Source organism: Pseudophryne corroboree, chromosome 10 (assembly GCF_028390025.1).
Source record: "Pseudophryne corroboree isolate aPseCor3 chromosome 10, aPseCor3.hap2, whole genome shotgun sequence".
NCBI classification, from domain to species: domain Eukaryota; kingdom Metazoa; phylum Chordata; class Amphibia; order Anura; family Myobatrachidae; genus Pseudophryne; species Pseudophryne corroboree.
In genome coordinates, this window is record NC_086453.1 from 100,272,569 (window position 1) to 100,296,832 (window position 24,264).

General features: G+C 47.3%; 1 protein-coding gene across 1 annotated transcript in view; it reads left to right on the forward strand.

The window, feature by feature from the left end:
• The window catches only part of C2CD2L (C2CD2 like), a 102,594-nt gene that overhangs the window by 50,474 nt on the left and 27,856 nt on the right, over nt 1-24,264 (forward strand). Inside the window, exon 11 of the mRNA XM_063942646.1 lies at nt 20,851-20,949. Coding sequence (XP_063798716.1) covers nt 20,851-20,949 — 99 coding nt within the window. The remainder of the gene's footprint in view (nt 1-20,850; nt 20,950-24,264) is intronic.

A 24,264-nucleotide genomic window follows, 5' to 3' on the forward strand; every position in this document is an offset into this window, starting at 1 on the left:
CCTCTTTTGCCAGGGTATCAAATTTGTAGAATTTTACAAACGTGTTTTCCCCCGACCACGTAGCTGCTCGGCAGAATTGTAATGCCGAGACCCCTCGGGCAGCCGCCCAAGATGAGCCCACCTTCCTTGTGGAATGGGCCTTAACAGATTTAGGCTGTGGCAGGCCTGCCACAGAATGAGCAAGTTGAATTGTGTTACAAATCCAACGAGCAATCGTCTGCTTAGAAGCAGGGGCACCCAACTTGTTGGGTGCATATAGTATCAACAGCGAGTCAGATTTTCTGACTTCAGCCGTCCTTGAAATGTATATTTTTAAGGCTCTGACAACGTCCAACAACTTGGAGTCCTCCAAGTCGCCAGTGGCCGCAGGCACCACAATAGGTTGGTTCAGGTGAAACGCTGATACCACCTTAGGGAGAAAATGCGGACGAGTCCTCAGTTCTGCCCTATCCGAATGGAAGATTAGATAAGGGCTTTTATAAGATAAAGCCGCCAATTCAGATACTCTCCTGGCGGAAGCCAGGGCCAGTAACATAGTCACTTTCCATGTGAGATATTTAAAATCCACCTTTTTCAATGGTTCAAACCAATGGGATTTGAGGAAATCTAAAAACTACATTTAGATCCCACGGTGCCACCGGAGGCACCACAGGAGGCTGTATATGCAGTACTCCTTTAACAAAAGTCTGTACCTCAGGAACTGAGGCCAATTCTTTTTGGAAGAATATTGACAGGGCCGAAATTTGAACCTTAATAGATCTCAATTTGAGACCCATAGACAATCCTGATTGTAGGAAATGTAGGAAACGACCCAGTTGAAATTCCTCCGTCGGAACACTCCGATCCTCGCACCACGCGACATATTTTCGCCAAATGCGGTGATAATGTTTCGCGGTGACTTCCTTCCTTGCCTTAATCAAGGTAGGAATGACTTCTTCTGGAATGCCTTTCCCTTTTAGGATCTGGCGTTCAACCGCCATGCCGTCAAACGCAGCCGCGGTAAGTCTTGAAAGAGACAGGGACCCTGTTGTAGCAGGTCCCTTCTCAGAAGTAGAGGGCACGGGTCGTCCGTGACCAACTCTTGAAGTTCCGGGTACCAAGTCCTTCTTGGCCAATCCGGAGCCACTAGTATTGTTCTTACTCCTCTTCACCGTATAATCTTCAATACCTTTGGTATGAGAGGCAGAGGAGGAAACACATATACTGATTTGTACACCCAAGGTGTTACCAGTGCGTCCACAGCTATTGCCTGTGGATCTCTTGACCTGGCGCAATACTTGTCCAGTTTCTTGTTGAGGCGAGACGCCATCATGTCTACCATTGGTCTTTCCCAACAGTTTATTAGCATGTGGAAGACTTCTGGATGAAGACCCCACTCTCCCGGGTGAATATCGTGTCTGCTGAGGAAGTCTGCTTCCCAGTTGTCCACGCCCGGGAAGAACACTGCTGACAGTGCTATTACGTGATTCTCCGCCCAGCGAAGAATCTTGGCAGCTTCTGCCATTGCACTCCTGCTTCTTGTGCCGCCCTGTCTGTTTACATGGGCGACCGCCGTGATGTTGTCCGACTGAATCAACACCGGTTTTCCTTGCAGGAGTGGTTCCGCCTGGCTTAGAGCATTTTAGATTGCTCTTAGTACCAGAATGTTTATGTGAAGAGACTTTTCCAGGTTCGTCCATACCCCCTGGAAGTTTCTTCCTTGTGTGACTGCTCCCCAACCTCTCAGGCTGGCGTCCGTGGTCACCAGGATCAAATCCTGTATGCCGAATCTGCGGCCCTCCAATAGATGAGCCTTTTGCAACCACCACAGAAGATATACCCTTGTCCTTGGCGACAGGGTTATTCGCAGGTGCATCTGAGGATGCGACCCTGACCATTTGTCCAACAGATCCCTTTGGAAAATTCTTGCATGGAATCTGCCGAATGGAATTGCTTCGTAAAAAGCCACCATTTTTCCCAGGACTCTTGTGCATTGATGTACAGACACCTTTCCTGGTTTTAGGAGGTTCCTGACAGGTCGGATAACTCCTTGGCTTTTTCCTCGGGAAGAAAAACCTTTTTCTGAACCGTGTCCAGAATCATCCCTAGGAACAGCAGACGTATCGTCGGAAAAAAGCTGCGATTCTTGGAATATTTAGAATCCAGTCGTGCCGTCGAAGAACTACTTTAGATAGTGCTCTTCCGACCTCCAACTGTTCTCTGGAACTTGCCCTTTTTAGGTCGTGCAAGTAAGGGATAATTTAGATGCCTTTTTTCTTTGAAGAAACATCTTTTCGGCCATTACCTTGGTAAAAAGGCCCGGGGTGCCGTGGATAATTCAAACGGCATCGTCTGAAACTGATATTGACAGTTCTGTACCACGAACCAGAGGTACCCTTGATGAAAAGGACAAAATTTGGACATGGAGGTAATCCTTGATGTCCAGGGACACCATATAGTCCCCTTTTTTCCGGTTCGCTATCACTGCTCTGAGTGACTTTATCTCGATTTGAACCTTTTATGTAAGTGTTCAAAACATTTTAGATTTAGACTATGTGTCACCAAGCCGTCTGGCTTCAGTACCACAATATAGTGTGGAAAAATAATACCCTTTTCCTTGTCGTAGGAGGGGTACTTTGATTATCACCTGCTGGATATACAGCTTGTGAATTGTTTCCAATGCTGCCTCCCTGTCGGAGGGAGCCGTTGGTAAAGCAGACTTCAGGAACCTGCGAGGAGAAGATGTCTCGACTCTCCAATCTTTACCCCTGGGATAATACTCGTACGATCTAGGGGTCAACTTGCGAGTGATCCCACTGCGCCCTGAGACTCTTGAGACTACCCCCCCACCTTGAGTCCGCTTGCACGGCCCCAGCGTCATGCTGAGGACTTGGCAGACGCGGTGGAGGGCTTCTTTTCCTGGGAAAGGGCTGCCTGCTGCAGTCTACTTCCCTTACCTCTATGTCTGGGCAGATATGACTGGCCTTTTGCCTGCATGCCCTCATGGGAAAGGAAAGATTGAGGCTGAAAAGACGGTGTCTTTTTTTAGCTGAGATGTAACTTGGGGTAAAAAAGGTTGGATTTCCCAGCTGTTGCTGTGGTCCCCAGGTCCGATGGACCGACCCCCAAATAACTCCTTCCCTTTATACAGCAATACTTCCATCTGCCGTATGGGATCTGTATCACCTGACCACTGTCGTGTCCCTGACATCTTCTGGGAGATATGGACAACGCACTTATCTTGATGCCAGAGAGCAAATATCCCTCTGTGCATCTCACATACATATATATAGAATGCATCCTATTAAATGCTCTACATGAATAAAATATTTTCAGTCAGGGAATCCGACCAAGCCAACCCAGCACTGCATCTCCAGGCTGATGGCGATCGCTGGTCGCAGTATAACCACCGTATGTGTGTATATACTTTTTAGGATATTTTTCCAGCTTCCTATCAGCTGGCTCCTTGAGGGCGGCCGTATCTGGAGACGGTAACGCCACTTGATAAGCGTGTGAGCGCCTTATCACCCTAAGGGGTGTTTCCCAACGTACCCTCATTTCTGGCGGGAAAGGGTATAACGCCAATATTTGCTATCGGGGTAACCCTACGCATCATCACACACTTCATTTTATTTTATCTGATTCAGGAAAAACTACAGGTAGTTTTTTCACTCCCACATAATACCCTTTCTTGTGGTACTTGTAGTATCAGAAACACGTAACACCTCCTTCATTGCCCTTAACGTGTGGCCCTAATGAGAAATACGTTTGTTTATTCACCGTCGACACTGTATTCAGTGTCCGTGTCTGTGTCTGTGTCGACCGACTGAGGTAAATGGGCGTTTTTTTAAAACCCCTGACGGTGTTTCTGAGACGCCTGGACCGGTCCTAATAGATTGTCGGCCGTCTCATGTCGTCAACCGACCTTGCAGCGTGTTGACATTCTCACGTAATTCTCTAAATAAGCCATCCATTCCGGTGTCGACTCCCTAGAGAGTGACATCACCATTACAGGCAATTTCTCCGCCTCCTCACCAACATCGTCCTCATACATGTCGACACACACGTACCGACACACAGCACACACACCGGGAATGCTCTGACAGAGGACAGGACCCACTAGCCCTTTGGGGAGACAGAGGGAGAGTCTGCCAGCACACACCAAAAACGCTATAATTATATAGGGACAACCTTATATAAGTGTTTCTCCCTTATAGCATCTTTTATATATATACAATATCGCCAAAATCAGTGCCCCCCCTCTCTGTTTTAACCCTGTTTCTGTAGTGCAGTGCAGGGGAGAGCCTGGGAGCCTTCTCTCCAGCTTTTCTGTGAGAGAAAATGGCGCTGTGTGCTGAGGAGATAGGCCCCGCCCCTTTTTCGGCGGGCTCGTCTCCCGCTATTTTTGAAGTTAGGCAGGGGTTAAATATCTCCATATAGCCTCTGTGGGCTATATGTGAGGTATTTTTTGCCTCTAATAAGGTTTTTATTTGCCTCTCAGAGCGCCCCCCCCAGCGCTCTGCACCCTCAGTGACTGTTGTGTGAAGTGTGCTGAGAGGAAAATGGCGCACAGCTGCAGTGCTGTGCGCTACCTTAAGAAGACTGAGGAGTCTTCAGCCGCCGATTTTGGACCTCTTCTCTCTTCAGCGTCTGCAAGGGGGCCGGCGGCGCGGCTCCGGTGACCATCCAGGCTGTACCTGTGATCGTCCCTCTGGAGCTAGTGTCCAGTAGCCAAGCAGCAAATCCACTCTGCACGCAGGTGAGTTCACTACTTCTCCCCTAAGTCCCTCGTTGCAGTGATCCTGTTGCCAGCAGGACTCACTGTAAAGTAAAAAACCTAAGCTAAACTTTCTCTAAGCAGCTCTTTAGGAGAGCCACCTAGATTGCACCCTTCTCGTTCGGGCACAAAATCTAACTGGAGTCTGGAGGAGGGTCATAGGGGGAGGAGCCAGTGCACACCACCTGATCTGGTAAAAGCTTTACTTTTTTGTGCCCTGTCTCCTGCGGAGCCGCTATTCCCCATGGTCCTTTCAGGAACCCCAGCATCCACTTAGGACGATAGAGAAATAAAGCAGCCAGTATTTACCCTGCACAGAAACAAAATAACCCACCCAAATCTAACTCTCTCTGCAATTGTTGTGTGTCCCCCCTGCAGTGCACATGGTTTTGCCCAATTGCTAACAAACTTGCTGCTGCGATCAACTCAGAATTACCCCCCTGGTGCAGTCAGTTGTTGGAGCTTATGCAGCTTGCTACTCTGCCTTTTTGTTCTAGGTCAGTGTTTCCCAAACTCTGTCCTCAAGGCACCCTAACAGTCCAGATTTTAATGATATCCATGGGTTGAGCACAGATGGTTAAATCAAATTGACTGAAGTACTAATTATAAGTGACCTGTGCTGTAGCATGGATATCCTTTAAAACTTGGCCTGTTAATGCATCTTGAGGACAGAGTTTGGGGTCCCCTGTTCTAGGTGATGTGGTCTGCCTTTCTACCTCCTCCACCGAATGCTCTAGCAAATGATCCAATGCATGCGAGTACATTTGGTCAACAGAATTCTTGGCAACACAACTGCCGAGCTGGTTAGCGTGCAATGTTTGGCTAACTTGGCACAAGCTCTGGTTTAAAATTTTCTGAAATACTTTAATTTTTCTCTCAGCCACTAGGGGACACTGGCACAACTTCAAGACTGTGAGGTGATGATGGTGTCTTACAGGGAGCCGGCACTTTAAAAAATCTAAGAAGTGAAACAAGCTCCTCCCCCTCTATCCCCCATCATCCCTCAGTTTTGAATTTGTACTGTGGGAGCCGGTCACTGCTGACTTAGCTCCAGCTTAGTCTATATTTACTTTCATTTATTTCATTTATTTAGCTTTTTTATTCTTGGGACTTAGTTCCCTCATCCTCAGGAACCCTTCACCACTAATATAAGAGAAGTGGGTAAACACTAGCAGCGTCAAGCTGCACAAAGAGAACGGCGCATAACCTGAGAAGCACTGTTCCTCCCGAGACAGCCGCATCCTGAGGCACCGGTTGGGTGAGTGGGCCTCCTCGTGTGAGGCACTGTCCGGCGCCCACGCCCAGCGCAGCGGACTAAGGCGCAGGGCATTTAACAAGAAGGCAGACCGCATCTGGAGCACCTTGTGAGTTGGGTGCAGCCAAAGACTGATTTTAATTGTGTAAGGCACCCACTCAAAATGGCTCTTAGGGACCTGGTTGCAGAGGCAGAACTCTGGGAGGCAACGGAGTCATCTGCCGCCGGGCTCCTGCTCTGAAGGGGGGCACCTCTCCCATTCTGTGACACCATTGAATTAAGTTAATTGATAGCTGCCGCTGTCTTTTCAGTGGCCGACTTCCTCACTGGTCCCTGCACCTTACAAATCACACCCTCTACTACTACATCACACCCTCTACTCCATCAGTTAAGGGTCTGCTGTTGGTGTAACAGGTCATGGGTTCTAATCCTGGGTATGACTGCTAAGAAATGTGTGATTTAAAATAAAAGACAATTAAATATATACAGTATATACATTTTTTTTTCAGAACGCATATATATATATATATATATATATATATATATATATATATATATATATATATATATATATATATATATATATATATACATATACACACATACACACATACACACATACACACATACACACATACACACATACACACATACACACATACACACACACACACATACACACACATTCATCTTAATATAGGAAATAGGGGGACACCAATATTTATCTTGCCTCCGGGCAACTGTGACGAACTTACGCCACTGCCTAGTTGAAATGGGTGCCTGTGCATAGGGGTCGGAGTTGGCAGGTTTTCAAACTGTCAATGTTCCTTCCTCAGCTAGGCAGTTTATGAATAGCAACAATGTTTCTTCTTCCCTCGGGAATCAGCACTGTTTGCAGAGACAGGTGCATATTCCTTCAGACTGCCAGAAACCTGAAAGCCTGCACATAAAATACAGACGGGTGGCAGAGGCAGTTAGAATAGGGGAGTAGTACAAATATTATGCCTACCTCTATCCCGCTGATATCCCCCCCCCCCCCCCCCTCCTCTCTTTCTCACTCTCTCATTGAGAGTGCTGGTGTAAATTGTATGTGTACAAGGGACCAGCTAATAAGGCATCACAAAAACTATCTGTGATAAGTGTAAAAAAATAAATAAAAAAATCACACAGATGATTCCTCCTTGTGTGAAGCATGTGCTTCAGAGGTTACATTAGTTAATCTGCCCCAAGATGCTAATTTTCCCCCCTGGGCGGTAGCGCTCACAGGAACCAACTCACAATTACATAATGAGGTGTCTGCTTTACGAAAGATGGTTAAGAGGTTCCTCAAAATGATGTATTTTCTATTGCTACAGAACCACCCTGGGTGGCAGGTCTTCTCTCTCAGGATGAAGCTGAAGAGGACGATCGTGAGTTGGGTGAAATTACTGACCCAGATGAAGAAGTTCCACAGGAACCTTCTCAGGGAGTTGAACCTCTTATTTTAGCTATAAGATAAGTTTTGAATTCACCATATACTACTTTATTTGGTAGAAAGCAGTGTTCATCGGTCACTTATCCTTTTCCAAGATACTGGATGATCAGCTGATGGAAACATCCGGACAAGCGGTTTTAGATGCCTAAAAGTTTTCTAAGTATTTATCCACTTCCATCAGCTATGACGGATAAATGGGAGATGTTACCTCGAGTGGACTCCTCTCTCTATCCAGGTTGTCCAAAAAGATACCTGTTCTGGGAGCAACTTCGTTGAAAGACCCATCTGACCGGAAGCTGGACACCATGTTGAAGTCCATCTATTCGGCCGCAGGTGTCTCACTTAGACTAACCTTCGTAAGTTCCTTGGTGAACAAGGCAGTGGAGCATTGGGCCACTAAATTGATAAAGGACTTACAAGAGGGAGTTCCGTTAGAAGAAGTATTGATCTTAGCGGAACATATTAAGGTATCGGCTATATACCTAGGAGTAGCGGCTAGATATATTGGACAAGTTAACTCGAGGATCTCAGCAGCAACTATTGCAGCCAGAATAGTTCTTTGGCTTAGGCCATGGCAAGTTGACGCTGAGTCAAAAAGAGGGGTGGAAGCACTACCGTTTACAGGTGACATTCTTTTTGGAAAAGAACTAGACTCGTTAATTTCTCTTACGTCCTAGAGGATGCTGGGGACTCCATAAGGACCATGGGGAATAGACTGGCTCCGCAGGAGACATGGGCACTAAAAAGAACTTTAGGTATGGGTGTGCACTGGCTCCTCCCTCTATGCCCTCCTCCAGACCTCAGTTTAATACTGTGCCCAGAGGAGACTGGGTGCACTACAGGGAGCTCTCCTGAGCTTCCTGTAAAAAAAGTATTTTGTTAGGTTTTTTATTTTCAGAGAGACCTGCTGGCAACAGGCTCCCTGCATCGTGGGACTGAGGAGAGAGAAGCAGACCTACTTAAATGTTAGTCTCTGCTTCTTAGGCTACTGGACACCATTAGCTCCAGAGGGAGTCCGAACGCAGGTCTCCCGGAGCCGCGCCGCCGTCCTCCTCGCAGAGCCGGAAGATAGAAGCCGGGTGAGTATAGGAAGGCAGAAGACTTCAAAGGCGGCAGAAGACATCAGTTCTTCAGTGGCAGACTCTCTCTCTGTCTCTCCAAAGGGCCTCTTGGGGGAACTGTCTTCAGATAGTTTTCCCTGAGTGAGTGGTGTGTCAGTACGTGCGTGTCGGCATGTCTGAAGCGGAAGGCTCTCCTAGGGATGAGGTGGAGCGTATGAGTGTGGTGTCTCCGTCGGCAACACCGACACATGACTGGATGGAAATGTGGAATATTTTAAATGCAAATGTTAATTTATTGCACAAACGTTTGGACAAAGCAGAATCCAGGGACAGTACAGAGGGTCATACCCTGCCTTTCCTTACGTCACAGGGGCCTTCTGGGTCTCAAAAACGCCCACTTTCCCCGGTAGTTGACACAGATACCGACACGGATTCTGAATCCAGTGTCGATTATGATGATGCAAGGTTGCAGCCAAAATTGGCAAAGCGTATTCATTATATGATTATTACTATAAAGGATGTGCTGCATATTATAGATGACCCCGTGGTGCCTAATCCGAAAATCTACATGTTTAAAGAAAAGAAGCCTGAGGTTACTTTTCCACCTTCTTTTGAATTAAATGAGTTATTTGAAAGTGCTTGGGAAACTCCAGACAAGAAGCTGCAGATTCCCAAAAGGATTCTTATGGCGTATCCTTTCCCGATCAAGTACAGGATACGGTGGGAATCATCCCCAAGGGTGGATAAAGCGTTGACGCGCCTTTCCAAAAATGTGGCGCTGCCGTCGCAGGATACTGCTGCCCTCGGGGATCCTGCTGATCGCAAGCAGGAAACTACCTTAAAGTCAATTTACACGCATACCGGTACATTACTCAGATCGGCAATAGCGTCGGCTTGGGTTTGTAGCGCTGTACTGGCGTGGACAGATACCTTATCTACTGATATGGATACGATGGATAGGGATTCTATCTTATTGACCCTGGGTCATATTAAGGATGCGGTCCTTTATATGAGAGAGGCTCAGAGGGATATAGGCATACTTGGGTCCAGAGCGAACGCTATGGCAGTTTCTGCCAGGCGAGCACTGTGGACCAGACAGTGGTCGGGTGATGCCGACTCAAAACGGCATATGGAGGTTTTACCTTACAAGGGTGAGGAGTTGTTTGGGGAAGGTCTCGCGGACCTAGTTTCCACAGCTACTGCAGGTAAATCAACCTTTTTACCTTATGTTTCCTCACAGCCTAAGAAAACGCCACATTATCAGATGCAGTCCTTTCGGCCGCATAAATCCAAGAGGGCTCTGGGATCTTCCTTTCTTGCCAGAGGTAAGGGCAAGGGGAAAAAGCTGCCAACTACAACCAGTTACCAGGATCAAAAGTCCTCCCCGGCCTCTACTAAATCCACAGCATGACGCTGGGGCTCCGCGGGTGGAGTCCGCTCCGGTGGGGGCACGTCTTCGTCTTTTCAGCCAGGTCTGGATTCATTCTCAGGTGGACCCCTGGGCAATAGACATTGTTTCCCGGGGGTACCAGCTGGAATTCGAAGAGGTGCCCCCTCGCCGGTTTTTCAAATCGGCACTGCCGACTTCTTCCCCAGAGAGGGAGGTAGTTTTGGCAGCAATTCAAAAATTGTGTCTCCAACAAGTGGTGGTCAAGGTTCCCCTGCTGCAGCAGGGGATGGGCTATTACTCAACCCTGTTTGTGGTCCCGAAACCGGACGGTTCGGTCAGACCCATTCTAAATTTAAAATCCTTAAACCTATACTTAAAGAGGTTCAAGTTCAAGATGGAGTCGCTCAGGGCGGTCATCGCAAGTCTGGAAGAGGGAGATTATATGGTGTCTCTAGACATAAAGGATGCATACCTTCATGTCCCCATTTATCAACCTCATCAGGCGTTCCTGAGATTTGTGGTGGAGGATTGTCACTACCAATTTCAGACGTTGCTGTTTGGGCTGTCCACGGCCCCGAGAATTTTTACCAAATTAATGGCGGAGATGATGGTGCTCCTGCGCAAGCAGGAGGTCACAATTATCCCATACTTGGACGATCTCCTGATAAAAGCGAGATCGAGAGAACAGTTGCTGGTCAAAGTATCACTCTCCCTGAGGGTGTTACAACAACACGGTTGGATTCTAAACCTGCCAAAGTCACAGTTAGTTCCAACAACCAGATTGCCTTTCTTAGGCATGATTCTGGACACGGAACAAAAGAGGGTCTTTCTCCCGACGGAAAAGGCCCAGGAACTGCAGGACTTGGTCAGGGACCTGTTGAAGCCAACGAGGGTGTTGGTACATCACTGCACGCGAGTGCTGGGAAAAATGGTGGCATCTTACGAGGCCATTCCATTCGGCAGGTTCCATGTCAGAACCTTTCAGTGGGACCTTCTGGACAACTGGTCCGGGTCACATCTACAGATTCATCAGATGATCCGCCTGTCCCCCAGGGCCAGGGTATCTTTCCTGTGGTGGCTGCAGAGTGCTCACCTTCTAGAGGGTCGCAGGTTCGGAATCCAGGACTGGGTTCTGGTGACCACGGACGCGAGCCTCCGAGGATGTGGAGCAGTCACACAGGGAAGAAACTTCCAGGGTCTGTGGTCAAGCCAGGAGGCTTGTCTACACATCAACATTCTGGAATTAAGGGCCATATACAACAGCCTTCGTCAGGCGCAGACTTAATTCAAGGTCTACCGGTTCTGATTCAGTCAGACAACATCACAGCAGTGGCTCATGTAAACCGCCAAGGCGGCACAAGGAGCAGAGTGGCAATGGCAGAAGCCTCAAAGATTCTTTGATGGGCGGAGAGTCGTGTAAGCGCTCTGACAGCAGTCTTCATTCCGAGAGTAGACAACTGGGAAGCACACTTCCTCAGCAGACACGATCTACATCCAGGAGAGTGGGGACTTCATCAGGAAGTCTTCGCAGAGATTGCAAGTCAGTGGGGTCTGCCTCAAATAGACATGATGGCTTCACGCCTCAGCAAGAAACTTCCGAGATATTGCGCCAGGTCAAGGGACCCTCAGGCGATTGCAGTGGACGCACTGGTGACACCGTGGGTGTTTCAGTCAGTCTATGTGTTCCCTCCTCTTCCTCTCATCTCAAAGATACTGAGAATCCTAAGACGAAGAGGGGTTCAGGCGATTCTCATCGTTCCAGATTGGCCTCGAAGGGCCTGGTATCCGGATCTACAGGAAATGCTCTCAGAAGATCCGTGGCCTCTTCCTCTCAGGGAAGACCTGTTACAACAAGGGACCTGTCTGTTCCAGGAATTACCGCGACTGCGTGTGACGGCATGGCGGTTTAACGCAGGATCCTAGTGGAAAAGGGCATTCCGGAAGAGGTCATTCCTACTCTAATAAAGGCAAGGAAGGAGGTGACATCGAAACATTATGACCGTATCTGGAGGAAGTATGTGTCTTGGTGCGAAGCCAAGACTGCTCCTCCGGAAGAATTCCATCTGGGCCGTTTTCTCCACTTCCTGCAAACTGGAGTGAATTTGGGCCTAAAGTTAGGCTCCATTAAGGTTCAGATTTCGGCCCTATCCATTTTCTTTCAAAGGGAATTGGCTTCTCTTCCAGAAGTCCAGACTTTCGTGAAAGGGGTGCTGCATATCCAGCCTCCTTTTGTGCCTCCAGTGGCACCATGGGACCTTAACATGGTGTTACGGTTCCTTAAGTCTCACTGGTTTGAACCGCTTCAAACCGTTGAATTAAAGTATCTCACTTGGAAAGTGGTCATGTTGTTGGCCTTGGCTTCGGCGCGGCGAGTGTCGGAGTTAGCGGCTTTGTCTCACAAAAGCCCTTATCTGATTTTCCATGTGGATAGAGCTGAGTTGCAGACTCGTCCCCAATTTTTGCCTAAGGTGGTTTCCTCTTTTCATATGAACCAACCTATTGTGGTGCCTGTGGCTACAAGGGACGTGGAGGATTCAGAGTGCCTGAATGTGGTCAGGGCATTCAAAATTTATGTGGCCAGAAAGGCTCGAGTTAGGAAAACAGGGGCTCTGTTTATCCTGTATGCTGCCAACAAGGTTGGTGCTCGCTGGATCTGTAACACGATTCAGCAGGCTAATTCTACGGCTGGATTGCCGTTACCGAATTCGGTTAAGGCCCATTCCTCTAGGAAGGTGGGTTCTTCTTGGGCGGCTGCCCGGGGCCTCTCGGCTTTACAGCTTTGCCGAGCAGCAACTTGGTCGGGTTCAAACACCTTTGCAAAATTCTACAAGTTTGATACCCTGGCCGATGAGGACCTAATGTTTGCTCATTCGGTGCTGCAGAATCATCCGCACTCTCCCGCCCGTTTTGGAGCTTTGGTATAATCCCCATGGTCCTTACGGAGTCCCCAGCATCCTCTAGGATGTTAGAGAAAATAAGATTTTAAACCTACCGGTAAATCTTTTTCTCGTAGTCCGTAGAGGATGCTGGGCGCCCGTCCCAGTGCAGACGACATACTGCAAGACTTGTATATAGTTGTTGCTTACATAAGGGTTATGTTTCAGTTGAATCAGTTTTGGACTGATACTGGTTTTATTTCATACTGTTGACTGGTTCATATATTCCATGTTATACGGTGTGAATGGTGTGGCTGGTATGAATCTTGTCCTTGGATTTACAAAATCCTTTCCTCGTACTGTTCGTCTCCTCTGGGCACAGTTTCTCTAACTGAGGTCTGGAGGAGGGGCATAGAGGGAGGAGCCAGTGCACACCCATACCTAAAGTTCTTTTTAGTGCCCATGTCTCCTGCGGAGCCAGTCTATTCCCCATGGTCCTTACGGAGTCCCCAGCATCCTCTACGGACTACGAGAAAAAGATTTACTGGTAGGTTTAAAATCTTATTTTCTCAGGCTATGGGTGGTAAATCCTACCTTTTTACCAACCCTTTTGCCGCCACCTAAGCGCTCTTATACTGGAATTTTCTTTTGGTCCTTTCGTTCGACTCAGCCTTTTAGAGGACGCGGAAGAGCTACACCCTTGCGGGGTAGAGGTTGCGGCAATAACCAGTCACTGCTAGTCATCAAGACCCAAAGCCTGCAGAAAAGACCGTGGCATGACGGTCTCCCCTCCCACCAGGGCCCAAGTACGGTGGGAGAGAGCATCTTCGAAACTTTCAGGAAGCCTGGTTCAAGATGTCAGACAATGCGTGGATTCGCAATATCATCTCCCAAAGGTATGTTAGATTTTGAAGTTTTGCCGCCAAAGAAATATTTTACGACAAGTCTTCCACTTCTTCTGGACAAACGTTTGGCCCTTCAAGGTGCAATACAGTCCTTGGTAGAATCAGCTGTGATAATGCCAGTACCACTGCTTCAACAAAAGAAGGGTTACTATTCCAATCTTTTCGTAGTACCAAAACCAGACTGTACTGTATGACCAACTCTGAATCTGAAATCGTTAAATCAGTTTCTGTCTTATTACCGGTTCAAGATGGAGTCAATCAACTCGGTGATCTCGAGCCTGGAACGCAAGGAATTTATGATATCTCTGGACATCAAGGATGCATATCTCCACATTTCGATATGGGAACCATACCAAGCGTTTCCCAGGTTTGCAATTCAACAGGATCATTTTCAGTTCAGAGCCTTACCATTCGTTCTGTCCACAGCCCCCAGGGTGTTTACCAAGGTCATGTCGGTGATTACTCCTTATCTCAGATCATTGGGAGTCACAATAATACCATACCTAGATGGCCTCCTCCTCAAATTTCCATCAGATCTCATTTTCCAGGAGCATGCGCTATTAACATACAATGTGTTAGTGGAACATTGATGGATAATCAATTTTCAGTCTTCACATCGTATCCAGTTTCTCTGTGTGATCTTGGACACCAACGTCCAGAAAGTTTTTCTGTCTCAAGACTAAGCTCTCTGTATACAGGAACTGGCCCAAGCTGTCCGCAAGCCAAGGCTGGTATCAGTCCATTTATGCATTCGTTTGCCTGGGAAAATGGTAGCAGCTTTCGAAACTCTGGAGTTCGGCCATTTTCATTCACATCCTTTACAGCTGGATCTGTTACATCAATGGTCGGGGTCGCATCTACACCTTCAACAGTTAGTTCGACTGACTCCAGAGACGCGACTTTCATGTCTTTGGTGGCTCCAACTGCACAATCTCACTGCGGGCAGGCGGTTTGGCGTATGGGACTGGATGCTCCTAACAACGGCACGGTTGTGTTGGACTTCCATCTTCAGGACCATTGGTCTCCACAGGAATCACTGTTGCCAATAAATGTGTTGGAAGTGAGACTGATCTACAATGCGCTGGTAAAAGCTGTCCAAGTTCTTCAATCAAAAGCTGTAAAGGTTCAATCGGACAACGCGACTGCTGTAGCGTACGTAAACAAGCAGGGAGGAACTCTCAGTCGCCAAGCGATACGAGAGGTGACACGCATTCTCCAGTGGTCCGAATGCAACGCTGTAGTCCTCTCAGCTGTCTTCATTCCAGGAGTAGACAATTGGGAAGCAGACTACTTCAGCTGTCAGGATCTACATCCAGGAGAATGGGCACTTCACCCAGAGGTTTGATGCTCTAACACAGCGCTGGGGGGTGTCCAGAGGTGGATCTCATGGCGTCCCGTCTCAGTCATCAGCTTCCTCGATCCATCTCCAGAACACTGAATCCTCAGGCGGAAGCTGTAGATGCTCTGACTGTATGATCTAGTATACGTGTTTCCTCTGTTTTCTCTATTGTTTCGAATTCTCATGAGAATCTCAATCACGGTGATCTTGGTGGCACCGGATTGGCCTCAGAGAGCTTGGTTTTCAGACCTGCGCCTCTACCTCTGAACGGATCTACTCCAACAAGGGCCCTTCGTGCATTCAGATTTACCACGTCTACGTGTAATGGGATGGCGCTTGAGGCAAACATCCTAAAATGAAAGGGATTCCGGAATGTGTGATTCCCACGATGTTGCGTGCACGAAAACCTGTTACGGCAGCCCATTACCATCGCATCTGGTGTTCTTATATCTCTTGGTGTGACCGAAAAGGGGTTTCAATCAGATTCTTTTCGTCTCTTACGGTTCATGCTCTTTCTTTGGGCAGGTTTAGATTCCGGACTTCATCTAGGATCCCTGAGAGTTCAGGTATCTGCCTTATCGATTTTCTTTCAGAGACGCCTGGTGCTCCTACTGGATGTGCAAACTTTCCTACAAGGGGTCCTTCATGTGTAACCCCTGTTGCAACCCCCCCTCCCTCCCCCCTACAGCTCCTTGGGACTTGAATCTGGTGCTGGATTATCTGGGAGACTCAGATATTCACTATCTTACTTGGAAGACTGTTTTTCTATTAGTCATAGCTTCAGCCCGGAGGTTATCTGAATTAAGTGCCTTGTCTTGTATGCCTCCATACTTGTTTTTTTTTATCCTGATAGGGCGGAATTGAGAACACATGCTTCCTTTCTTCCCAAGGTCGTGTCGGCTTTTCATATCGATCAGCCGATTGTGGTACCATCCTTACAGGAGGACTCTGGGACACCTTCTTCTCTGGATGTAGTGAGAACGTTGAAGATCTACGTGGAACAGACAGCACCGCTACGAAAGACTGATGCCTTATTTGTGCTTTATGATCTCTCGCAGCGAGGGTGGCATACTACTAAGCAGACCTTGGCCTGCTGGATTTGGTTGACTATTCGTCAAACCTATCTACACGAATCTAGGCGACCTCCATTATCCATTGCGGCCCACTCTACACGCTCAGTTGGGTCTTCCTCTGCCGCTAGTAGGGGGGATACCACGTCTCAACTCTGTAGAGCAGCCACTTGGTCCAGTATTCATAAGTTTGCCTTGTTCTACAAGTTTTACTTTTGCGGATTCATCTTCACGGTTTGGCCATATTGTTTTGCAAGTTCCTTAGCGATTTCCCGCTCAGGGGGGAAACTTTGGGACATCCCCACGGTCTTGAAGTTGTGCCAGTGTCCCCTAATGGCTGACAGAAAAAAGGAGGATTTTGGTTCTTACCGATAAATCCTTTATTTGGAAACAAAGGGGATACTGTCCGCCCGCCCATCGCTGTTCTCTTGCCTTGACTGTTCTGTTCTGTTTGATTATTATGTGCTCGCTTCCCTCATATAGTTCTGTTCTCTTGTTCCCGTCTCCTCTCTGCTAATTCATAACTGAGGGATGATGGGGGATAGAGGGGGAGGAGACTGTTTCACTTGTAGATTATTTAAAATGCCAGCTCCCTGTAAGTGACCATCACCCCACAGTCTTGAAGTTGTGCCAGTGTTCCCTATGGCTTCCGAAAAAGGGAATTATCGGTAAGTACCAAAATCCTCCTTTTCTTGCAGGCTTTACAGTTGCAATATAATTAAATGCAAATCCAGTAATGTTTAGTAAATATGTGGTACACCACTAATAGTCAAGTGTCAGCAGGTGATGAGGGTGTCGTACCTGTTTCTTCCCCGCAATTGTCTGTCTCAGACTCCTGAGGAACTCATTATTGACGCCTTGGTGTAGGCAGAAGGATGAGGACCCTACCAGACTATACCCACGCACACAGTCACTACACATTGGGACAGTGACTCAAATTTTATTAACAGGAATAGTCACCATCACATGTCACGACTTATCCGTACCAAAGGTTATGCATACCAGGCAATATACAGTGAAATGCAATTCAGTATGATAAATAACATTCAGTGTTAATTAGTACTTTTTAAAATTAGCACAAAATATCAACTGTCCATAAGGTGGCAGTGTAAGGGTCACTATGGCTTAGTTTTTATGTTGCGAATCCTTAGTACTGAAGAGTCTGTGTTCTATTACTAAATGTTCTGGTTATGCCCCAAGTGTCCACCAGATGACAGGGTTAAGCTGACTACCGACTTAAGCAAATAACTGTACCTCACTTGCAATGTCTACTGCCTGTCAGTAAGAATAGTATGAAGGTGCAGGCCTCCATGGGTTACCCCAGCGTGGGAGGCCAGCTTTTGCTTTTCTCAGAGACCTGGTTGGTGACCACAACGGACTCCTAAGTATGAGGCATAGTCTCCCAAGATTATGCTTACCCCTTCCAGGAACGTTTTCAGTCTCAATTTTTTGAGTCCGTTCACTACCTACTAAACCCCCCAAGGTAAATGTTTCAGTTGCCCCTTTCTCAGAGAGGCACAGACTTCTATGTCAGCATCTTGGTTCAGATGCTGAAGGGTTCCTTCTGACTAATTCCAATCTGAGGACCCTCAACAGGTACTTGCAGGTCCCCAGGTTCCACATGGAGTCTCTGCATTTCATCACTGGTGCTGGAGCCAGGGGATTTCATGGCCTTCCAGGACTTCCAGGATGCCTATTGCATGTTCTTATCCACCTCAGTCACCATAGCTTCCTCCAGTTTGCTGTCCGGGAGGAATATTAACAATTTTGATCATTGCCATTTTGTCTTTCCATGGCTCCTCGTGTCTTCACAAAAGTAATGGGAGCTCATTTTTGGATCATTTTCTTTTTATCCTGGCCCAGTCTCCAGATCTCAGGGATTACCTCCGTCTCGCGATAGTTTCTTCAGTCTCATGGGTGGATCATTAATTTGAAGAAATCCTCCTTAACTCTGTTTCAGGTGATGCTGCATCTGGGGTCCTTGCTGGACTCCAAAGCTCAGCAGGTCTTTCTCCCTTCTGACAAACTTCGGGACTTAAAGGACAAGATTTGCAGGTTCTTGCGTCACTGCCGAGTGTCAATACACTTCATGCAGATCCTGGGCGACTTGTCTCCGCCTTCAGCATGGTGTAGTATGCCCAGTTTCACTGCTGGACTCTTCAGTTGGAAGCTCTGGCACGATGGACCAAATCCCATCGGCAGATCAAGATACAATCATTCTCATTTGGGCGGTCCAGCACTCCCTCTTCTGGTGGCTCCATGGGTCCCACTTGGACAAGGGCCGCCCCGTTTGGATTCAGGACTGTGTCCTCCTCGGGCCCAACGCAAGTCTTCGCTAGTGGGTGGCAATAACCTGTCCACAGGCCTTTCAGGGTCAGTGGACTACTCAGGAGAGCTAAAAACAACAAAGAAACAAAACCACAGCGCCGTCAGCATAAATCGTTATTCCTCTTGTTTGTAGCGACTATCCAAAGTCAGTTCAGGATCACACAACCCTAGGGTGTCTTCACTCCACCAATAGAGAAGTTATGCCCAAAGAGAGGAAAATATGAGGTTAGTGGGGGACAATCCTTCCCACCAATATATGGTGAGATGCAGGCACCTTTTTTAGGCACTAACCTTGAAATAGTGCCCTATATGCACCAAAAGGTTTCTTTATAGGTTTGTCGCACACTCCTCCTCCTCTCCTATTGCTTCATATGAGGTAAAGGATAAAGGGCAGAGATAACCTGTCAAGCACTGACCTTCAATGAATGCCCTATATGCATTGAAAGGTATCTTTGTCCACCGTTTTCAAAGTGTCTCCTTTATCTCCGAATATATAGCCAGTATATGATCACCCACAATGAACTGACCTTTTGATGATTCCCTATGTTCGCATAAAGGTTTCTTTTTATGCTGGGATCAGCAGTTCGTGCAGTAATATCATCAATGAGACCTTATAGTCCCGATCCTCAAATATCTCTGCCCTTTATCCTTTACCTCATATGAAGCAATAGGAGAGGAGGAGGAGTGTGCGACAAACCTATAAAGAAACCTTTTGGTGCATATAGGGCACTATTTCAAGGTTAGTGCCTAAAAAAGGTGCCTGCATCTCACCATATATTGGTGGGAAGGATTGTCCCCCACTAACCTCATATTTTCCTCTCTTTGGGCATAACTTCTCTATTGGTGGAGTGAAGACACCCTAGGGTTGTGTGATCCTGAACTGACTTTGGATAGTCGCTACAAACGAGGAATAACGATTTATGCTGACGGCGCTGTGGTTTTGTTTTTGTTGTTTTTATCTGATTGTATGTGGGCTAGGTGAGCTCGGAAACAAAATCTAGCTGCAGTCTTTGGCTGGCGCAGGTGGAGAACTATTCTTTTCTGTACTCAGGAGAGCTGTCTTCTGATCACTCGGGTGAGTGGACTCTTCATCCAGGCTCCTTTCAGCTACTAATTTGTCTAGGTGGTTTGCCGGACATCGACTTTGGTGATGTCTTGGCACAACCTCAAGCTGGCGAGGTACTGCTTATGCACCAGGAATCCGGGAGCTCTTCTGGTGGAGGCCTTAGTAGTTCAGTGGGCCTTCCATATCATGTACATTTCTACCCCCCTCCCTCCCTGCTAATGCCATGGATCCTCCACAAGTTGGAAGATGGCACTGTGATCCTGCTAGCTCCTGATTGACTGCATTGAGCTTGTTATGTGGATAAAATCCATCGATTCTCTGCTGCGCTTTCCTCTCATTCCGGATCTACTTTCATGGGGCTCTTGAGAAATCCGTCCTGAGAGCTAAGGGATTTTCCAGTCCGGTTATTAGTACTGTTACATGCCCATAAACACTCTTCTGCAAGGGTTTATCACCAGGTTTGGCGTACTTCTCCTGGTGTTCGGTTTGGGGTATTAACCCCAGATCATTTTGACTCTCCCGAGTCCTCTCCTTTTTGTAGCTGCCAAGTCTCCTCCTGCATAGCCTATAGCCGCTGTCCAAAGCCTGTGTGTCCCTTATGGCTCTAGATGAAAAGGATTTAACAAGGTAAGAACATAATTCTCCTTTTTCTGGCGATATCTTATTCATCCCAGAGCTAGATGAGATCATTGACAGACAGTAGGCAAAATGAGCACCTTGTTTACCTGATTTCAGTCTTTCTACCATGCCAGTAAACGGAGTCCCATGTCTAGAGGAGACTCCTCTGCTCCTTGTAGGGTTCAGCATACAGGGAAAAATGCTTGGTATACAAAGAAACCAATCTGTAGGACTGACAATTTGCCCTGCTGGTTCTGACTGTTTGGAGAGCCTGTGTACTGCTGCTGTGGGATCAATACTTCAGTAACACTTCTTATTGCGTGAGGAATGGTAGGAGTGGTTTATGCCACCAAACTCTTCTAGAACCCACCTAGATGTATGTTCATTGCTTAATCCACTTATTAAATGCCATCCACATGTTATTAATCTAGAGGGTAACTTGTACTAGTGCCTCTAGAACAGTGGCAAAGATTGGTTATCAGCGGTATGGAGCATAATGAGTTCATGGTATGTTGTACAGCAGGGATGTTTATTTGCATATTCTAAGGTGGAATAATGTTAAAATCTTTTTGATGTGTATCTTAGATGCCTTTGTTCATATGTAGCTAGTTTTATCTGTTTTAGATGTATAGTTTAGCTATCAATGTGGTTGTAATAATAAAAAGGCCACAGGTCCAGGTCTTCAGGTGTCTTTCTATTTCTATTGTTTTAGATTCTCCTGCCAGTTCGCCTTCAAAAGTAGAAGTGACAGAGAACAAGCCAGTCATCTTTCCCCGAAGCTGCTCTCCTGGCTCTTCTCCAAGTGGCAGTGGTAAGACTGCAATTTATGTTGGTAGTTCTGCGCATTGAGGTTTATTCTTGGCTTCTTTGGAACGTCAGGAGCTGCTGTGCATGAATTTCAGAGAAGAGAGAAGCAGATTTCTATGAGTGAGGACAACAGATGTCTAAGTTACTCTCTTCTGACACAGAATGTGGCACCCTATCGGATGGCTGTGGCTCCTGCCCATTTGGGTACTTTGCACATTTTGCCATCCATAGGTGATTTCAGTTAACAGCCATTTGTAGTCTTTCAGAGCAAGAACATGTCTCAACTCCCTTATGTGCAATGATGCGGGCCTGGTGGCTACTCTTAGTATGGTTGTCTTCTGGAACAAATAAAACCAAAAGTTAGCAGAGTTGTGCGTGGGGGGGTTGGGGCAGCTCATTGGGGGTGCAGAAACGAAACCGATATTGGAGGAAAACAAACCACCACATTAATTGCAAACCTGATCTATCTGAGCAGAGTAAATGTGATTGTCTTATTAGCTCATATCTAAGCAGCAGTAATTATACAGGGAAATAGTTCTCCGTGATTGTAACACATAAGATGAAACATCGTCAACGCAAATGATATCGGGCATACACACTGAACAATATTGTGACCAATATGGTCAGTGACGGCATGCACTCACGTTGTAATGCATGCAGTCTTGTCAGACAGATTTCAAGGCTTGACCTAAAGATATTGGAGATCGATAAAGACCCGCGAGAATGTGCATAGTTAACAATATTGTGCATACACACTGGACGATGTGAACGATATATCGTCAAGTGTGTACCCAGCCTTAGTTAGTGACCTTATCACCCTTCCAAGAGTGTGAAGCAGAGCTGGGCCAGTGTGTACTCTCATCTATCGAATGGAACTGGAAGGTCAGGAATGTCATCGCGTGTGCTTGTTCCCCCAATCTGACTGTTGCAGGAGCATTTTAAGCAGTTTATCGGCTACTCACCTACAGTAATACCCCTTTTCTCTATCGTCCTAGTGGATGCTGGGGTTCCTGAAAGGACCATGGGGAATAGCGGCTCCGCAGGAGACAGGGCACAAAAAGTAAAGCTTTAGGATCAGGTGGTGTGCACTGGCTCCTCCCCCTATGACCCTCCTCCAAGCCTCAGTTAGATTTTTGTGCCCGGCCGAGAAGGGTGCAATCTAAGTGGCTCTCCTAAAGAGCTGCTTAGAAAAGTTTAGCTTAGGTTTTTTATTTTACAGTGAGTCCTGCTGGCAACAGGATCACTGCAACGAGGGACTTAGGGGAGAAGAAGTGAACTCACCTGCGTGCAGGATGGATTGGCTTCTTTGGCTACTGGACATTAGCTCCAGAGGGACGATCACAGGTACAGCCTGGATGGTCACCGGAGCCTCGCCGCCGGCCCCCTTGCAGATGCTGAAAAGAGAAGAAGGTCCAGAATCGGCGGCAGAAGACTCCTCAGTCTTCTTAAGGTAGCGCACAGCACTGCAGCTGTGCGCCATTGCTCTCAGCACACTTCACACGGCAGTCACTGAGGGTGCAGGGCGCTGGGAGGGGGGCGCCCTGGGAGGCAATGTAAACCTATTTTTTGGCAAAAAATACCTCACGTATAGCCTCCGGGGGCTATATGGAGATATTTAACCCCTGCCAGAATCCGTTGAAGAGCGGGAGACGAGCCCGCCGAAAAAGGGGCGGGGCCTATCTCCTCAGCACACAGCGCCATTTTCCCTCACAGAAAGGCTGGAGGGAAGGCTCCCAGGCTCTCCCCTGCACTGCACTACAGAAACAGGGTTAAAACAGAGAGGGGGGGCACTAATTTGGCGTTAGAAATATATAAAAAGATGCTATAAGGGAAAACACTTATATAAGGTTGTCCCTATATAATTATAGCGTTTTTTGGTGTGTGCTGGCAAACTCTCCCTCTGTCTCTCCAAAGGGCTAGTGGGTCCTGTCCTCTATCAGAGCATTCCCTGTGTGTGTGCTGTGTGTCGGTACGTGTGTGTCGACATGTATGAGGACGATGTTGGTGAGGAGGCGGAGCAATTGCCTGTAATGGTGATGTCACTCTCTAGGGAGTCGACACCGGAATGGATGGCTTATTTAGGGAATTACGTGATAATGTCAACACGCTGCAAGGTCGGTTGACGACATGAGACGGCCGACAAACAATTAGTACCGGTCCAGACGTCTCAAAAACACCGTCAGGGGTTTTTAAAACGCCCGTTTACCTTAGTCGGTCGACACAGACACGGACACTGAATCCAGTGTCGACGGTGAATAAACAAACGTATTCCTTATTAGGGCCACACGTTAAGGGCAATGAAGGAGGTGTTACATATTTCTGATACTACAAGTACCACAAAAGAGGGTATTATGTGGGATGTGAAAAAACTACCTGTAGTTTTTCCTGAATCAGATAAATTAAATGAAGTGTGTGATGATGCGTGGGTTCCCCCCGATAGAAAATTATTGGCGGTATACTCTTTCCCGCCAGAAGTTAGGGCGCGTTGGGAAACACCCCTTAGGGTGGATAAGGCGCTCACACGCTTATCAAAACAAGTGGCGGTACCGTCTATAGATAGGGCCGTCCTCAAGGAGCCAGCTGACAGGAGGCTGGAAAATATCATATAAAAGTATATACACACATACTGGTGTTATACTGCGACCAGCGATCGCCTCAGCCTGGATGTGCAGAGCTGGGGTGGCTTGGTCGGATTCCCTGACTAAAAATATTGATACCCTTGACAGGGACAGTATTTTATTGACTATAGAGCATTAAAGGATGCATTTCTATATATGCGAGATGCACAGAGGGATATTTGCACTCTGGCATCAAGAGTAAGTGCGATGTCCATATCTGCCAGAAGATGTTTATGGACACGACAGTGGTCAGGTGATGCAGATTCCAAACGGCACAAAGGTGTATTGCCGTATAAAGGAAGTTATTTGGGGTCGGTCCATCGGACCTGGTGGCCACGGCAACTGCTGGAAAATCCACCGTTTTTACCCTAAGTCACATCTCTGCAGAAAAAGACACCGTCTTTTCAGCCTCAGTCCTTTCGTCCCTATAAGAGTCATATTTGCCCAGGGATAGAGGAAAGGGAAGAAGACTGCAGCAGGCAGCCCATTCCCAGGAACAGAAGCCTTCCACCGCTTCTGCCAAGCTCTCAGCATGACGCTGGGACCGTACAGGACCCCTGGATCCTACAAGTAGTATCCCAGGGGTACAGATTGGAATGTCGAAACGTTTCCCCCTCGCAGGCTCCTGAAGTCTGCTTTACCAAGGTATCCCTCCGACAAGGAGGCAGTATGGAAAAAAAAAAATTCACAAGCTGTATTCC